General features: G+C 31.4%; 2 protein-coding genes across 6 annotated transcripts in view; one reads left to right on the top strand and one right to left on the bottom strand.

Moving 5' to 3' along the window:
- The window catches only part of LOC135132885 (uncharacterized), a 110,919-nt gene that overhangs the window by 45,349 nt on the left and 51,069 nt on the right, over window positions 1-14,501 (top strand). The gene's annotated exons all lie outside the window — the stretch shown is intronic.
- Window positions 4,276-11,453, bottom strand: LOC135132223 (uncharacterized). Of its 2 annotated transcripts, none has more exons than XM_064060236.1 (5): window positions 11,066-11,453; window positions 5,553-5,696; window positions 5,475-5,490; window positions 5,288-5,410; window positions 4,276-5,240 (listed from the first exon to the last, which is right to left on the bottom strand). In XM_064060236.1, exons 2-5 carry the CDS (start codon window positions 5,592-5,594, stop codon window positions 4,357-4,359), a joined length of 1,065 nt encoding a protein of 354 aa, XP_063916306.1. In that variant the 5' UTR covers window positions 5,595-5,696; window positions 11,066-11,453; the 3' UTR covers window positions 4,276-4,356. The 2 variants fall into 2 exon arrangements, with proteins under 2 accessions (XP_063916306.1, XP_063916307.1); XM_064060237.1 differs by having other exon boundaries at window positions 5,549-5,696; window positions 11,066-11,452.

Genomic DNA, 14,501 nt, shown 5'->3' on the forward strand with positions numbered 1-14,501 from the left:
ACTTAACCAATTTTAACCACTTTTTTGGAAAATTTTTGGAAATTTTGAATTCGCTTTGCGTGTTTATTGGACCATATATCGTGACGGCGATTTCAGAATCGTAACTAGCGGAAGATTATCTACACTTTGACACCAATTTTCGGTCGATTAAACTAATTTTAACCGGTTTTGACAAAACCGACTAGTCGGCCGACTGTAGTCGGTACATCCCTAGTAGTAATCTATTGTTAAGAAAATTAACTTTTACTCAATGAGGTACTATTATAAAACCGAATTAAAACTGGGGAACTATAATATTTTTAGTCCACTCAGGATCCTGAATTCAATACACATGATTACTAAAAAATCATTGTAATATTATTGTTAATATATATTTTGCTTTGTTAATTAATAAAACTAATAAACATATTATAATAATAATAAAAAATATATAAAATACAGCTTTTGTTTAACACGTATAAGTGTATCTACTACTTATCCCAAAAAGGAGGTGTTTTAAAAAAGCCCTACGTCCAGTAACTTCTCCCTTCATTGTTTACTCGAAAAAAGTACTCCTATATGTTTTCATTTGCCGAGAGATCATTTTCAAAATATATTTATAGTAAAAATATGCAAGTCTTGGTGATGAAAAATGTACTCCTAATAAATTATTAAAGTACATAAAAAAATAGAAACAAATTTTATTTATTTTAAAAAAATCTCTCACAAAGGCAGGTTCCTCTTTCTTCTTGAATCAATTATTTCGGGCAATAATGCGCCAAAGTAAAATCTGGCAAATTTATCTACCATCTTTTTACATATATTTCTTCGTCTTTATACATTTCTATATTTATTCCTTTGGGTGTCCATACAGCAAAATAAACTTGTGAAATACCCGTTACAAGCATTTGTCCGTGGACTTGAAAGTAGTAATCATGATTTTTTTTTAGTTTCAATTCTCTGTCTGTCAATGTACAAAATTTGATTATTTTTTTTCTAACCGCTTCTTCGGGAGACAAATCTTGCGATTTTGAAGGGCATTTAATTTCGACTAATGCACTCCTATCCTCTAGAACCCTGTCTGGACTAGCAGCCAAGTAAGGAAATTGTTTTGAAATAACAAGCCACACCGTTCAGTTTTTATATTTTTATTTATTTCAAAACACTTGACAGCTTTTTCCTCACTTTGCTGTCCATAGTATGTATGACTATATTATCTCTAAATGTACTGTAAAACAGAGACTCCACAGTTTTAGCTATTGCTGTAGTCGGTCTAAGTTTGTAAATACGTCCAAAATTTGAAGCCGTAACCCTAATTTCTCTTTCTTTTGCCCAAATGTGCCTGTTGTCTAGTGTCTATTTCAATTTGGTCTAAATTCAGAGATAATTTTCTCAAAAAAACCTCTTTGGCTGTCACAAATGTTTCTACATCCATGACAGGATTTTCTAAAAAATATTTAAACCATAATCGCAGTCGGGACCAGCATACGTAAATTTTTTTACGAATGCTTTGTTTAAGACGAGCTTGTTTTATAGACGAACAATATTTTTTTGTTATTAAACCAGGTCCGTTTTAATCACAATATATTTACTTATCCCCTCTAAAAAATTGATGACGTGACCTCAAAATTTTGCTGAATAAATCCTATCTAAATTGTATAAAATATGATGAGTCTCTTCTTGTGATTTATCATTCCATGCATGTTTTTTGGATTTGCATATACAGGATGACCCCAAAAATTAATGAATGCGTACATTTATTTTATTGATTTAATCAGGAACTACAGAACCCAATGCTTTGAAATTTTGCAAATGTTTTAAGGTTATAAAGCGCATAATAAATTTTTGGTCAAAATATATTTGCTTATCACCTCCAAAAAATTGATGACGTCAACTCAAAAGTTTGCCGTATAATCCTATTTAAAATTTACAAAATATGATGAGTCTCTTCTTGTAATTTATCATTCCATTCATATTTTTTGGATTCGGATATACAGGGTGACTCAAAAAATTTAATGAATGCGAAAATTTCTTTTATTGATTTAATCAGGAACTACAAAACCGAATGCTTTGAAATCTAATGTGAAAAAAAAACATAATAGGCATGCAGTCGTCACGTTTCCGATACCGAGGTAAGTACTGTCTAAACTCTTTAGACCAATTTTTTTGATTTTCCCATTTTTCCATTTCTCAATTTTTCAATGTTTCAGTTTGGGTTTTTTTCACTGTTTCGACTCTTTAATATTCCTTCTATTTTTAGGTTTTTCAATATTTCAGCTGTGGAATTTTGCAATATTTCGTTTCTTCAATTTTTCAAATTTTTGATATTGTGTTTTCTCGGTTTTTAAATTTTTCGATATTTTAATTTTTCAGTTTTTAAAGTTTTAGGTTTTTAGATTTCTCACTATCTCGACTTTTCGGTTTTTCATTTCCATGATTTTTCAATTTGTCGAATTTTTAAATTTTAGATTTTTTGGTCTCGATCATTCAATTTTCTGAGTTTTCAGGCTTAGATTTTTTTTGTTGCTCAATTCTTGGATTTTTAAAATTTTTGTTTTTTAAATTTTCCTATTTATCAACTTACTGGGATTTCAATGTTTTGATTTTTTGATTGTTCAATTTCTCAATTTTTTGAATTTTCGTTTTTGATACGATTTTTTTTTTCAAAAATTTTCAGTTTTTCAATTTATTTACTTTACGATATTTCACTTTTACGATTTTAAAATTTCTTTATTTTTCAGTTTTCAATTTTTGACGTTTCTAAATTTTTCGATTAACTGATTTTTTGATTTTCCCATTCATGATTTTTCAATTCTTTCTTCAATTGTGATTTTTCAATTTTTCGATTTTTGGATTTTTCAATGTTTCAGTTGTGTATTTTTTCACTTTTCCGATTCTTCAGTTTTCTTTCCATTTTTCAGTTTTTCAAGATTTCAGTTTTGAATTTTTTCACTTTTTCGATTTTTCAATTTTCCTTCCATTTTTCAGTTTTTCAGTATTTCAGTTCTGCGATTTTGCAATGTTTCGGTTCTTCAATTTTTCCATTTTTTGATGTTTCGATTTCTCGGTTTTTCAATTTTTCGATAGGTATTTTAATTTTTCAATTTTTAGGTTCTAGATTTTCCGTTAATTTTTTTGTTTTCCTTGATGTTTTGATTTCTCGTTTATTCGATTTTTCAAGTTCTCGGTTTAGATTTTTTGGTTTTCCAATTCTTCGATTTTTAAATTGTTTAATTTTTAGATTGTTCAATTTCTCGATTTATAGATTTTTCAATTTTTCGGTTTACCGATTTTTTTCATTTAAAATGTTTCAATTTTTCAATTATTAAGTTTTCGATTTTTCAATTTTGGTGTAATTTGAAAACGGTATTAATAATACATTTAGGCGAATAAACTAATAGACGGGCTTGATAAGCCTTGTTTGCTCTACAGTGTCTAAATTGTGTTTGAATAATATAATAATTATTTCGAATATTAAAATTAATATGTCAAAAGAATACGAGAAATGATTATTCTGTGCTGAAGGGATGTTGTGGGTCGCCTGTCATAAATTATCATTATTCTGCATTATCGGCTTACGATACTTTTATGACCCACGTCCGGTAGTCGTCTATCCCAGCGCGTCAGGTAGATTTAAAGAAGAATTGCTGGTTGCGTTTAAGGCAACAAATGGCGCCCAATTCAAACTTGTCTCTCGTCTAGCGTTCCCCCTTAATTCTCCAACATCAGTTCGTTCTGCTCGCCCACTCTTCTTAGAAATGGAAATTTCGACCTTTGTGAACAGCCTATTTCCATATCTTCCAACTTCTTTTTTCACTTTTCTAAGATTACTAAAAGGGTTGGTAAAAGGCAACAACCTTGCTGTAGTGCGTTGATGGGTTTAGCTCTTCTGAAACATTTTTCCGGGCTTAAATTGAATGATTTATCTGTATAGCTATCACTAATGCTTACGTAAGTGCTCTTTATTTGCTTTTACTAAGTACTTCCAAACGCTTATTAATAAGAACGTTACTATACGCCTTCTCCAGGTCCATGCAGAGTTACAAAAAAAAAAAACGAAAATGCTCAAAATTTGGTGCAAAGTAACAACGTGGATGATCTAACTAAAATTATAGTAATTTTGTTGTAACGTCAGGTAGTTTTTCACATACTACCTTGGTAAATTTAGAACGAAAAATGCGTAAAAATATCAGCCCTCGACAAGCTACAATTCACTCCATTTCCATTATTTCGCTATGAAAATCTGTATCATCACCGTCATTTTCAAATTCAAGAAAGAAGAAGTACTCACGAAACTTGCAATTTTTTAAACTTGGTGTCAGCACAGTCATATTTATTACAGTTATTTACGTACATTACAATAACTAAAAGCATATTTTAAAAGTAATCAAAATTTAGATAAATGTGGCTTTCAAAAAAAAGCATATGAACCGCCAGCGGTGACAATAAGAACGATAGTACATGAACAGTTGACCCTACAGGGTAGACAACGTGATGTCCTGAGTCGACAACTTTGGTAGTTTGATGTTCTAGGTCGACAGCTTCGGTAACTTGATGTTTTGAATCAGCAACTTCAGTAGTTTGATGTTGCAAGACGATAATTTCGGTAACGTGATGTTCTGAGTCGACAACTTCTGTAGTTTGATGTTGCAAGACGACAATTTCGGTAACGTGATCTTCTGAATAGACAACTTGAGTATCTTGATGTTCGGAGACGACAACTTCGGTAGTTTGATGTTCTGAGTCGACAGCTTCGGTAGCTTGATGTTCTGAGTCGACAACTTCGGTATCTTGGTGTTTTGAATCAACAACTTCAGTAGTTTGATGTTGCGAGTCAGTAGTTTCGGTAACTTGATCTCCTGGATAGACAACTTCGGTATCTTGATTTTCTGTGTATGTACAGACATAGGGTTTAGAATCAGAGCAATGTACACGCTTATCGTCTTCTATATGATTCGTAAAGTATTTATAAGTAACAGGATATCCGTTCCCTCCGCACCTTTCAGTATAATCATTCTTCGCAATGTACATAACCCGGCATTTACCAACACATTTGGGGCTGCCATCGATATAACGAAATACATGACGACCATTGCAGATGCAGTACTCGCCGTTGATAGGGGTGCCTTTGTTGACAACATAACAAAACTCATTGTTGCTAAACTCGGCTTTGCGAAGAGTACCAGAGCAGGAACCATCACTTATGGAAATCTTGCCGTCACAATCAAACATTGTGCTGTCGTTTATAATGAAGCGTCTGTCTATAAATTAACTTATTCAGAAACGTCTTAAGCGATTTATGTCGTACCTTTAAAAGTAGCAATCGTAGTACCACCTTTTCCTTCTCTTATTAACGATGTGAACGGTACTTTTTTAACTAGGGGTTCACGACATACTTGTTTCACTAGCCTAATTTCGGGGTCAGTCCAGCCTTGTTGGGTGAAATATTTGAGGAAATTTAGACTGACAATGAACAAAGCTGATGTAAGACTTACCTATAACGCACACAGACTGCGAATAGAATAAATGATAAGTTTGATTGTTAAATTCACAGACTGAAGAATCATACTTACGGAAGAGAGTAGTGATAATAAAACCACTCTTTTAAAGACCATGATGTTCGTAGACGTTAATTTATACACACTGGAAGTGGACTTTCCAATGGTACTGCCAGGGTTCAAGATATCCGTGATTTGTCGGGTGCGGTTTTTTATCTTCTTGTATGCAAACAAAACTATCTTTTAAATCCATTTTTGGTAAAACATACAAATGGATTAGATCGCGGTTTTTACGATTTTTAAATAAGAACGTGGAGAGCTTTCAATGAAAATTATCTCATCCTCAGAAGCGTGACCTGATGCGGTTTTGTTTGGTTTTGGTACATTTTTTTTAAATCTTTATGTCAACAAATTGACGATTACTTAGATGAACAAATGGCTGCACGATATGTCAAAAGAAGTCAAAAGTGAAAGAAAAACAAAAAAAAATGGTAGAAGGTTATTTTTACAGAACTTCCCTTGGCCTTGAAGTAAAACCAATATATCCCGCTTTTTTGAAAAATTATAAAGTTTGATTCAATATTTTTGTTTTGTAATAACCCCGATAAAGCAAAAACCACTGGCGTAAATAAGAACTCCGAAAAATCGTAGTATAAAAATCGAAAAATGGAGAGCTTGAAAATTGAAAAGAGAAAAATTTTCAACGAAATAAAAAAAACGAAAATTGAAAAATCTAAAAGTAAAAAGATTCAGAATTCTGATGTGGGAAAATCGAAAATTCGAAAAATCGAGAACTCGACAAATCAAAAAATCGAAAAGTATAAAAATTGAAAAATCGAAAAACTGAAGAATGGATTGAAAATTTGAGAAATAGAAAAATCTAAAAACAGAAGAATGTGTAAATTGAAAAGTCGAAAATTCGAAAAATCTAAAAATCAAAATATCGAAAAGTAAAAGATTGAAAATTTGAATATCATCTAAAAATCGAAGAACTGAACAATTGAAAAATCGAGAAACCAGAGAGGAAGCAAATTGAAATTCGGATATCGAAAAATCGTAAATTCGATGAATTCGAAAAAACGATAGGACGAAAAATGAGAAAAATGAAAAATCGAGAAATCGAAAAATTGAAAAATCTAAAAACGGAAGAATAAATTGAAAATTTGATAAATAGAAAAGTCTGAAGAATATTTAAATTGAAAAATCGAAAATTTGAAAAATCAAAAATCGAAAATTAGAAAGATTATCCAAAATTGAAAGCTCCAAAAATCGAAATATCGAAAAGTAAAAAATTGAAAATTTGAATCTAATATATAAAAATGGATGTTGGTATATATATATATCTGTGATCGATAGACTCCGAAATCGTTTGACCGATCACCATGAAATTTGGCACATGTAAGTGGTTTTTCATGGAGAAGGTTTTTGTGGTATCCGCTTTGCTGTAACTAGCCATTAGATGGCGCTACAGCACATCAACTTCTACACCGTTCAACCGATTCTGATAAAAATTGGTACACGTTGGCATTTAACTATGGAGAATATTTTCGCCCTATCCATTTTGCTGTAACTCGCCACTAGATGGCGCTGCAACACATCAACTTCTGTACCAATCAACCGATCCTCATGAAAATTGGTACACGTTGGCATTTGACTATGGAGAATATTTTCACCCTATCCATTTTGCTGTAACTCGCCACTAGATGGCGCTGCAACACATCAACTTCTGTACCAATCAACCGATCCTCATGAAAATTGATATACGTTGGTATTTGACCATGGAGAATATTTTCGCGTTATCGATTTTGCTGTAACTTGCCACTAGATGGCACTGCAGCACATCAGCCTCTCTGTTAAAGTATTATGAACTTAGAGAATCAGCGGCACCCATATATCGAATACTACTATATTGCTATCAGGCCTCAAAAGAGTCCGAAAACACAACGGCAAAGCAATATATCGGACCTCTTTGTCTCTCTATAGTACCAAACAGTACTGCTCATATACTCGTACTTGCTTGATTTTTAGTCGATAACGTGACTAGATGTGTTTTGACATTTCATACGTTCGCTTCTATTTTGTGTACGTGCGCACAGATCCTCGGTACTTTTCTAGACACAAAACAATATCTTCCGTCTCCCTTTGTCCGTGAACACCGTTTCTATGTTACTTCTGAAGAGTTAGCAAGTATTAGATATATGGCGGCACCAATGACAGCATTGTTTTCGTTGGTATTACAACAAAAATCGTATTGACCGCAAAATAAAATCATTAGTGATGTTCACTGTCTACAATCCTCAGTAATAACAAAGAGTGAATTACTAGAGATTATTGAAAATGCCATCCAAAAAATTAAACTGATTCCGCGCATTCCAATGGTTCCTACTGATTTGCCCTTTACATTCAAACGACTACAGTTTCCTGTGCGTCTTGCTTTCGCGATGGCAATCAACAAAGCCCAAGGGCAGTCTCTGCGCGTTGCCGGATTAAATTTAGGAAATCCATGTTTTTCGCATGGTCAACTGTATGTTGCTTGCTCCAGAGTAGGAATTCCAAAAACTCTGTACGTCTATACACCAAATCGAAAAACCAAAAATATTGTTTACCCACTAGCGTTACGATAGATGTTAGTATTGATTAAAATGTGTTCAAGTTGTTTCAGTTATAGTGGACCAAAAGCTATAAGGTTATATGGCCATCATAAAATTATCCCATTGTGTCGAAGTTAAGTTGTTTACAATAGAAAAGGTTTTAGGGTCGTAAATAACGTGTCCAATGGAGCTCGACCGGCTGTTGTGGTTTCGTTCAGGGACGGCTTTCACTAAATATGTAAATCCACCACTCCATTATTTCTTTACTACCTGCAGCCGCTGAGGGTTCCGAAATCACCACTCGCTTTGAAAGCCGGCCCTGTTAAATATGAGCAAGAAATGTTGAGAAGACGATTTATTGCCAACCGGGTAAGCTTAGTGCGAACCACACAAAGGGGGTACTTATTTGCGGTCAACTACTTTTATAATGGTCATATAACCTTATACCTTTTGGACTAGCATATATAGCGCATACAATAGTCAAAAATTTTGTTCATTCACGTGAATTACTAATACAAAAATGTGTACATTGTGTATACTAATGAAAATAAATGGAATAGCATCAATATGAGTTATCTTATTATTCAGTTTTCTACAACGCATTCTGCGCTCCAGACCATACATTTATATCCACATATATACAAAGTAAATATATACACAAGCAGGACAACGTCTGCCGGGTTCCGCTAGTATCTTGTAAAAATCGAAGACTTGAAAAATCGAGAAACCCGAAAAGAAACGAATGAAATTCGGATATCGAAAAATTGGAAATTCGATGAGTTCGAAAAAGCGAAAGACCGAAAAATCAAAGACATTTTCGATAAAAAAAGATCGAAAATCGAAAGCTCTACAAAATCAAAATATGGAAAAGTTAAAAATTGAAAATTTGTACATATATCATGTCAAATCTAAGAATTAAAAATTTGAAAAATCAAGAAACCAAAAAGGAAACAAATTGAAATTCGAATATCGAAAAATCAGAAAAATAGAAATATTTTCAATAAGGTAAAAAAAATCGAAAATTGAAAAATCGAAAAGTAAAAAGATTGAAAATTCTGATGTCGGGAAATCGAAAATTCGAAAAATCAAAAATCGAAAATTAGGAAGATTTAATAATCGAGAATCGAAAATCGAAAGCTCTAAAAATCAAAATATCGAAAAGTAAAAAATTGAAAATTTGAATATCATCTAAAAATCGAAGAACTGAACAATTGAAAAATCGAGAAACCAGAAAGGAAACAAATTGAAATTCGGATATCGAAAAATCGGAAATTCGATGAATTCGAAAAGACGAAACACTGAAAAATTAGAAAAAAGAAATATTTTCAATAAAGTCAAAATAAGTCGAAAATTGAAATATCGAAAAGTAAGAAGATTAGAAATTTTGATGTCGGGAAATCCAAAATTCGAAAAACGAGAACTCGAGAAATCAAATAATCGAAAAGTAAAAAAAATTGAAAAACGAAGACTGGATTGAAAATTTGGTAAATAAAAAAGTCTAAAAACTGAAGAATGTGTAAATTGAAAAATCGAAAATTCGAAAAATCCAAAATTAGACAGATTTGAAATTCGTGAATCGAAAATCAAAAAGTCTAAAAATCAAACTGAAAATTTGAATATTATCTAAAAATCGAAGAATTGAAAATTTGAAATATCGAGAAACCGAAAAGGAAACATTGAAATTTGGATATCGAAAAATCAGAAAAAAAATATTTTCAATAAGGTCAAGAAAAATCGAAAATTTAAAAATCAAAAATCGAAATTTGGAAAGATTTAAAATTCGAGAAACGAAAATCGAAAGTTCTAAAAATTTAAATATCGAAAAGCAAAAAATAGAAAATTTGAATATCACCTAAAATCGGAAATTCGATGAATTCGAAAAAACGAAACACCGGAAAATCAGACAAAAGAAATAAATATTCTCAGTGAAGTCAAAAAAAAAAAAAAAAATCGAGAACTCGAGAAATCAAAAAATCGAAAAATTGAAGAATAGATTGAAAATTTGATAAATAGAAAAGTCCATAAACTGCAGAATGTGTAAATTGAAAAATCGAAAATTCGAGAAATAAAAAATTGAATACTTGAATATGATCTAAAAATCGAAGAATTGAAAAATTGGAAAATCTAGAAAACCAAAAGGAAACAAATTGAAATTCGGATATCGGAAAATCGATGAATTCGAAAAAACGGAAGACCGAAAATTCAGAAAAAAGAAATATTTTCAATAAAGTAAAAAAAAAATTAAAAAATCGAAAAGTATAAAGATTGAAAATTCGAAAAATTAAAAATCGAAAATTAGAAAGATTTAAAATTTGAGTATCGAAAATCGAAAGCTGCAAAAATCAAAATATCGAAAAATAAACAATTGAAAATTTGAACATCTGAAAATTTGAAAAAATTGAGAAATCATAAAGGAAAATTGGAACATCGAGATTTCGAAAAATGGAACATTTGACAAATCGATAATTCGAAAAACGGAAAAATCGAAAATTCTTTGAATCAAATATTCGAAAAATCGAAAATTAAAAATACCAAAGTTCCAAAAAGCGGAAAGTCAAAAATTTGAAAAATCAATAAGTTGAAAAAGCGAACAATAAAAAAAACTAAAAATTCCAACTTCGAAAAATGAACAAATCTAAAATTCGAAAATTGAAAGTTCGAGTATCGAAAATCGAAAACTCGAGAAATCAAAGATAAAATTGAAAATTCGGATATCGAAAAACTGAAAAGTAAAAATTGAAAAATTTTAAGTCAAAAATCGGATAGTTGAAAAATTAGGAAATGCAAATGGCAACAAATTGAAAATTTTAATATGGAAAAAACGCACAGCCGCAAAATTCCAAGAACGAAAATTCGAAAATCTAAAAATCAAAAATCAAAGAATAAAAAATTCGAAAATCGAAATAAGAAAAAACGGAAAATCGAAAATCGCATACAATAAAATGTCTATTTACAAATTAATTTATTCAAAAAACTTTTAGGCAATTTGTGTTGTACCTTTAAAAGTAGCAAGCGTAGAACCACGAATTCCGTTTTTTAACCTCCATCTGAACTTCATTTATTGAACAGGTGTAAGGCTGTCGGATACTTGTTCTAGTTCCTGAGTTGTCCAATTTAGTTAAGTTGTTTTTGATTAGTTGAGTCAGATTTTTGGCGAAATTTTTCCAACAGAAATGTAATTGGGCTCAACGCATAGTACTACGGTTATGTGTACAAAGCTGCTGCAGGACTTACCTATAAGGCAAATAAAACTGTTAACAGAATAAATTATAAATTTGATTGTTAAATTTGCAGTATAGGAATCATACTAACGGAGGAGAGTAATGATAACCAAACTACCTTGACAATGATTATATTTGAGAGAGGCTAGCGAAGATAGCCGTGATTTGTTGGGTGCGGCTATTTATCTTTTTGTATACAAACAAACGCAACTATCAGAAAATGCGAAATACGTTTTTGATAAAACATACAAAGATGTCATCAAATTGACGGTTAGATGAACAAACAATCTGTTCAGTTTTGGAAAGTACGTGATATTTCAAAACAACTTAAAAGTGAAAGAAAAACCAAAAACAACAAAGAAAAGTTGGTCTAAGGATAACCTAAATAATTAGGTAGAACTAAGACCAACTGACCAAGACCACTGGAAAATCAAGAAAAAAGAAAGAAGTCCTGGCACAGTACATAGTACCGAAATTTGTTGTTTAAAAGAAAAAATAACAGTTTTAATTTTAAATATAATATAATAATTTACATATTTGTTTTATCAGTTTCAAATTACAACAAATTCCTACCCTTGACTCTCACACTGCGATAAATCCACAGGTTGGCATCAAAGTGTGACAACTCCATTTTCACATTTATAATTTCGCCATCTCAACAACCAAGCATTTGGGGTTTTTTGTTGTTTCCACTTAAAATAACATAAAAGTGTGAGTGTACCGGCGGACGGACGTGCAGTGAACTGTGTTCCTGGTTGATTACCAATAATAATCATTGTTGTAAACAAAACTTCTCACACGTGAGTTATGGTATGGTTGCAGTACTTATAATCTAGTTTTGTTTGCATCTAGCATTTTTTACCAGTTGCCTAATCTAGCCGCTCGGTATTTCTTCTATACCGTAGCGGCTACTTATCTATCTGTTGATAAGTTTTTCCAACTTTGCAAAATGTCGGATATGCGATATTAACATTAAGGGCTTCGACAAGGCTTAAAAGTGCTTTGCCTGTGGTAATAAAGATCACACAAAGTGTCTGAAAATTGAAGAGAGTGACCTTAAAATCTTGTTCAAATACGGAAATTTTCACTATCTGTGTAACGAATGTCTTATTTTAGAGGGAACCTCCAAAATTGGTGTCTTAAAAGAATCTGTTGTAAAGTGTCTAAATCATATCGAAAATAAAATTGAACATAATAATCAAATTCTAAATCACGTTAAGGAAACTCTACCTTCTGAAAGTTCAACAAAAAATGATTCTTATTAACGTTGTTAGCAAATCTAAATCCACTGTTATTTTGTAACCAAAAGATACTAAACAGTCGATTTCTACTACAAAAAAGAATTTATTGAGTCAAGTTGATCCTGTTAAATTGAATCTTGATGTTGCCTGTGTTAAACCTGGTCATACTGGAAGCATCATCATAAGTTGCAATGATACTGCTAACTCTAATAAAATTAAGAATTTAGTTGGTGAAAAATTAACAGACAACAACATGAAAAATTTGCCAAGTTTAAAGCCGTGAATTAGGATTTCCGGAATAGACAAAGACATTCTAGAGGAAGAAGTGGTAGACTACATTGTGGGTGAGAATAGGTCTCTATTTAGTACTGAATATATCTGTTATTTTTGGTGACTTTAATAGTCAGAAGTTTATTCGAGATACATCAAGCATAATCTTACGTACTATACCTCATCAGTGTATAAAAATGTTTATTTCTTTTTACGATCTTAAACAATGCAATAATATTTTAAATACCTGTACTTTTCGTAATAAATGGAAGTACTCTAGAATTTGCCCTGTCTATAAAAAAGGAGAAAAATCAAATGTTGAAAATTATAGGCCCATAGCTATTATTTCTAATTTTGCCAAGGTGTTCGAAACAGTATTACATGATATTTTGTCCCATCATATATCACAAATGATTTCCTCAACTCAGCATGGTTTTACCAAGGACGCTCCACTATGACAAATCTTCTTTCCATAACACAATTTTTAAGGGATTCATTGGACAACCAGTGCCAAGTGGACGTTACTTATACTGATTTATCACAGGCATTTGATAAAATTGACCATCGCCTCCTAATGCAAAAGTTAGAATGTTTTGGGTTTTCGGACTCATTAATTTCATTGTTAAATTCTTATTTAGACAGTCGATACTTATTTGTTAAAATCAATGGATTTAAATCAGAACTGTTCAAACAAGAGACTGGTGTTCCACAAGGTTCGGTATTGGGTCCCTTGCTTTTCATATGTATATTAATGACATTGTTGATGTCATAGATGTGCATTCCCTTCTCTTTGCGGATGATCTGAAGATTTATATTGTAGTCAATTCATATTATGATTCTCTTCGGCTTCAAAAATGTCTTGTAGATCTGGTCTTGAATACGCCTCTGTCACATGGAGTCCTGTATATAATATCCACATTTCTTTTCTTAAAAGAATACAAAGAGGTTTTCTTAAAACGATGTCCTGCATAGTCAATGGCGTTTATCCCCTGAGATAGATTCAAAATTCCATCTTTGCTAAGTAGACGTAGAGAGCACTCGGTAATAACTTTATTTAAAATTGTCAAAGGACTGCAAGAGTGTCCTGATTTATAGTTCAGGAAATATCGTTGTACCCTATAAAATTTTATTGACAATAACAAGACTTTTTAAAGTATATCTAGGTACACTACTAGAATCTATATCTAATAATGAGACTAATTTTATAGGCGCCATGAATGAACTGAGGGATATTTTTAAATATACTAATTTTGCACTAATTCTTGGTAAAAGGGAGATAAATTAGCATTTTATCCTGTTTCATTTTAAATATGTAATAATTCTATTTTTTCAATTTTTCCTTCCGGTTTTTCATTTTCTTTATTTTTTCAACTGTGCGGTTTTTCAATGTTCAGATTTTATAATTTTTCGTTTCTTCAGTTCTTGACTTACAATTTTTCAAATTTTCACTTTAAATGTGTAATAATAAGAATAATGATAATAAAAATTTTTCACTTTTTTCGTTTTTCAACTATTCGATTTTAAAACTTTTTCATCAATTTGCTTTTTAATTTTGCAGTTTTTGCCTCGATTTTTTTTTTCTTTATTGTTCAATTTCTCGTTTCCTCTATCGGTTTCGGTTTTTCATTTTCTTTATTTTTTTAATGATTCGGTTTTTCAGTGTTCTTATTTTATTTTTCTTTTTTTCCACGTGAAATTTCT

The sequence above is a fragment of the Zophobas morio genome, unplaced genomic scaffold (assembly GCF_036711695.1).
Source record: "Zophobas morio isolate AGI-343-1 ecotype UQ-CSIRO unplaced genomic scaffold, CSIRO_AGI_Zmor_V1 ptg000021l, whole genome shotgun sequence".
Taxonomy (NCBI): domain Eukaryota; kingdom Metazoa; phylum Arthropoda; class Insecta; order Coleoptera; family Tenebrionidae; genus Zophobas; species Zophobas morio.

What these genes read in the sequence shown, in the direction of transcription:
- LOC135132223 (XM_064060236.1), bottom strand. Translation starts at nt 5,594, where the DNA reads ATGGTCTTTAAAAGAGTGGTTTTATTATCACTACTCTCTTCC. An exon ending in TACGATTGCTACTTTTAAAG is followed by an intron (nt 5,241 to 5,287) that starts GTACGACATAAA and finishes GTTAATTTATAG; the next exon opens with ACAGACGCTTCATTATAAAC.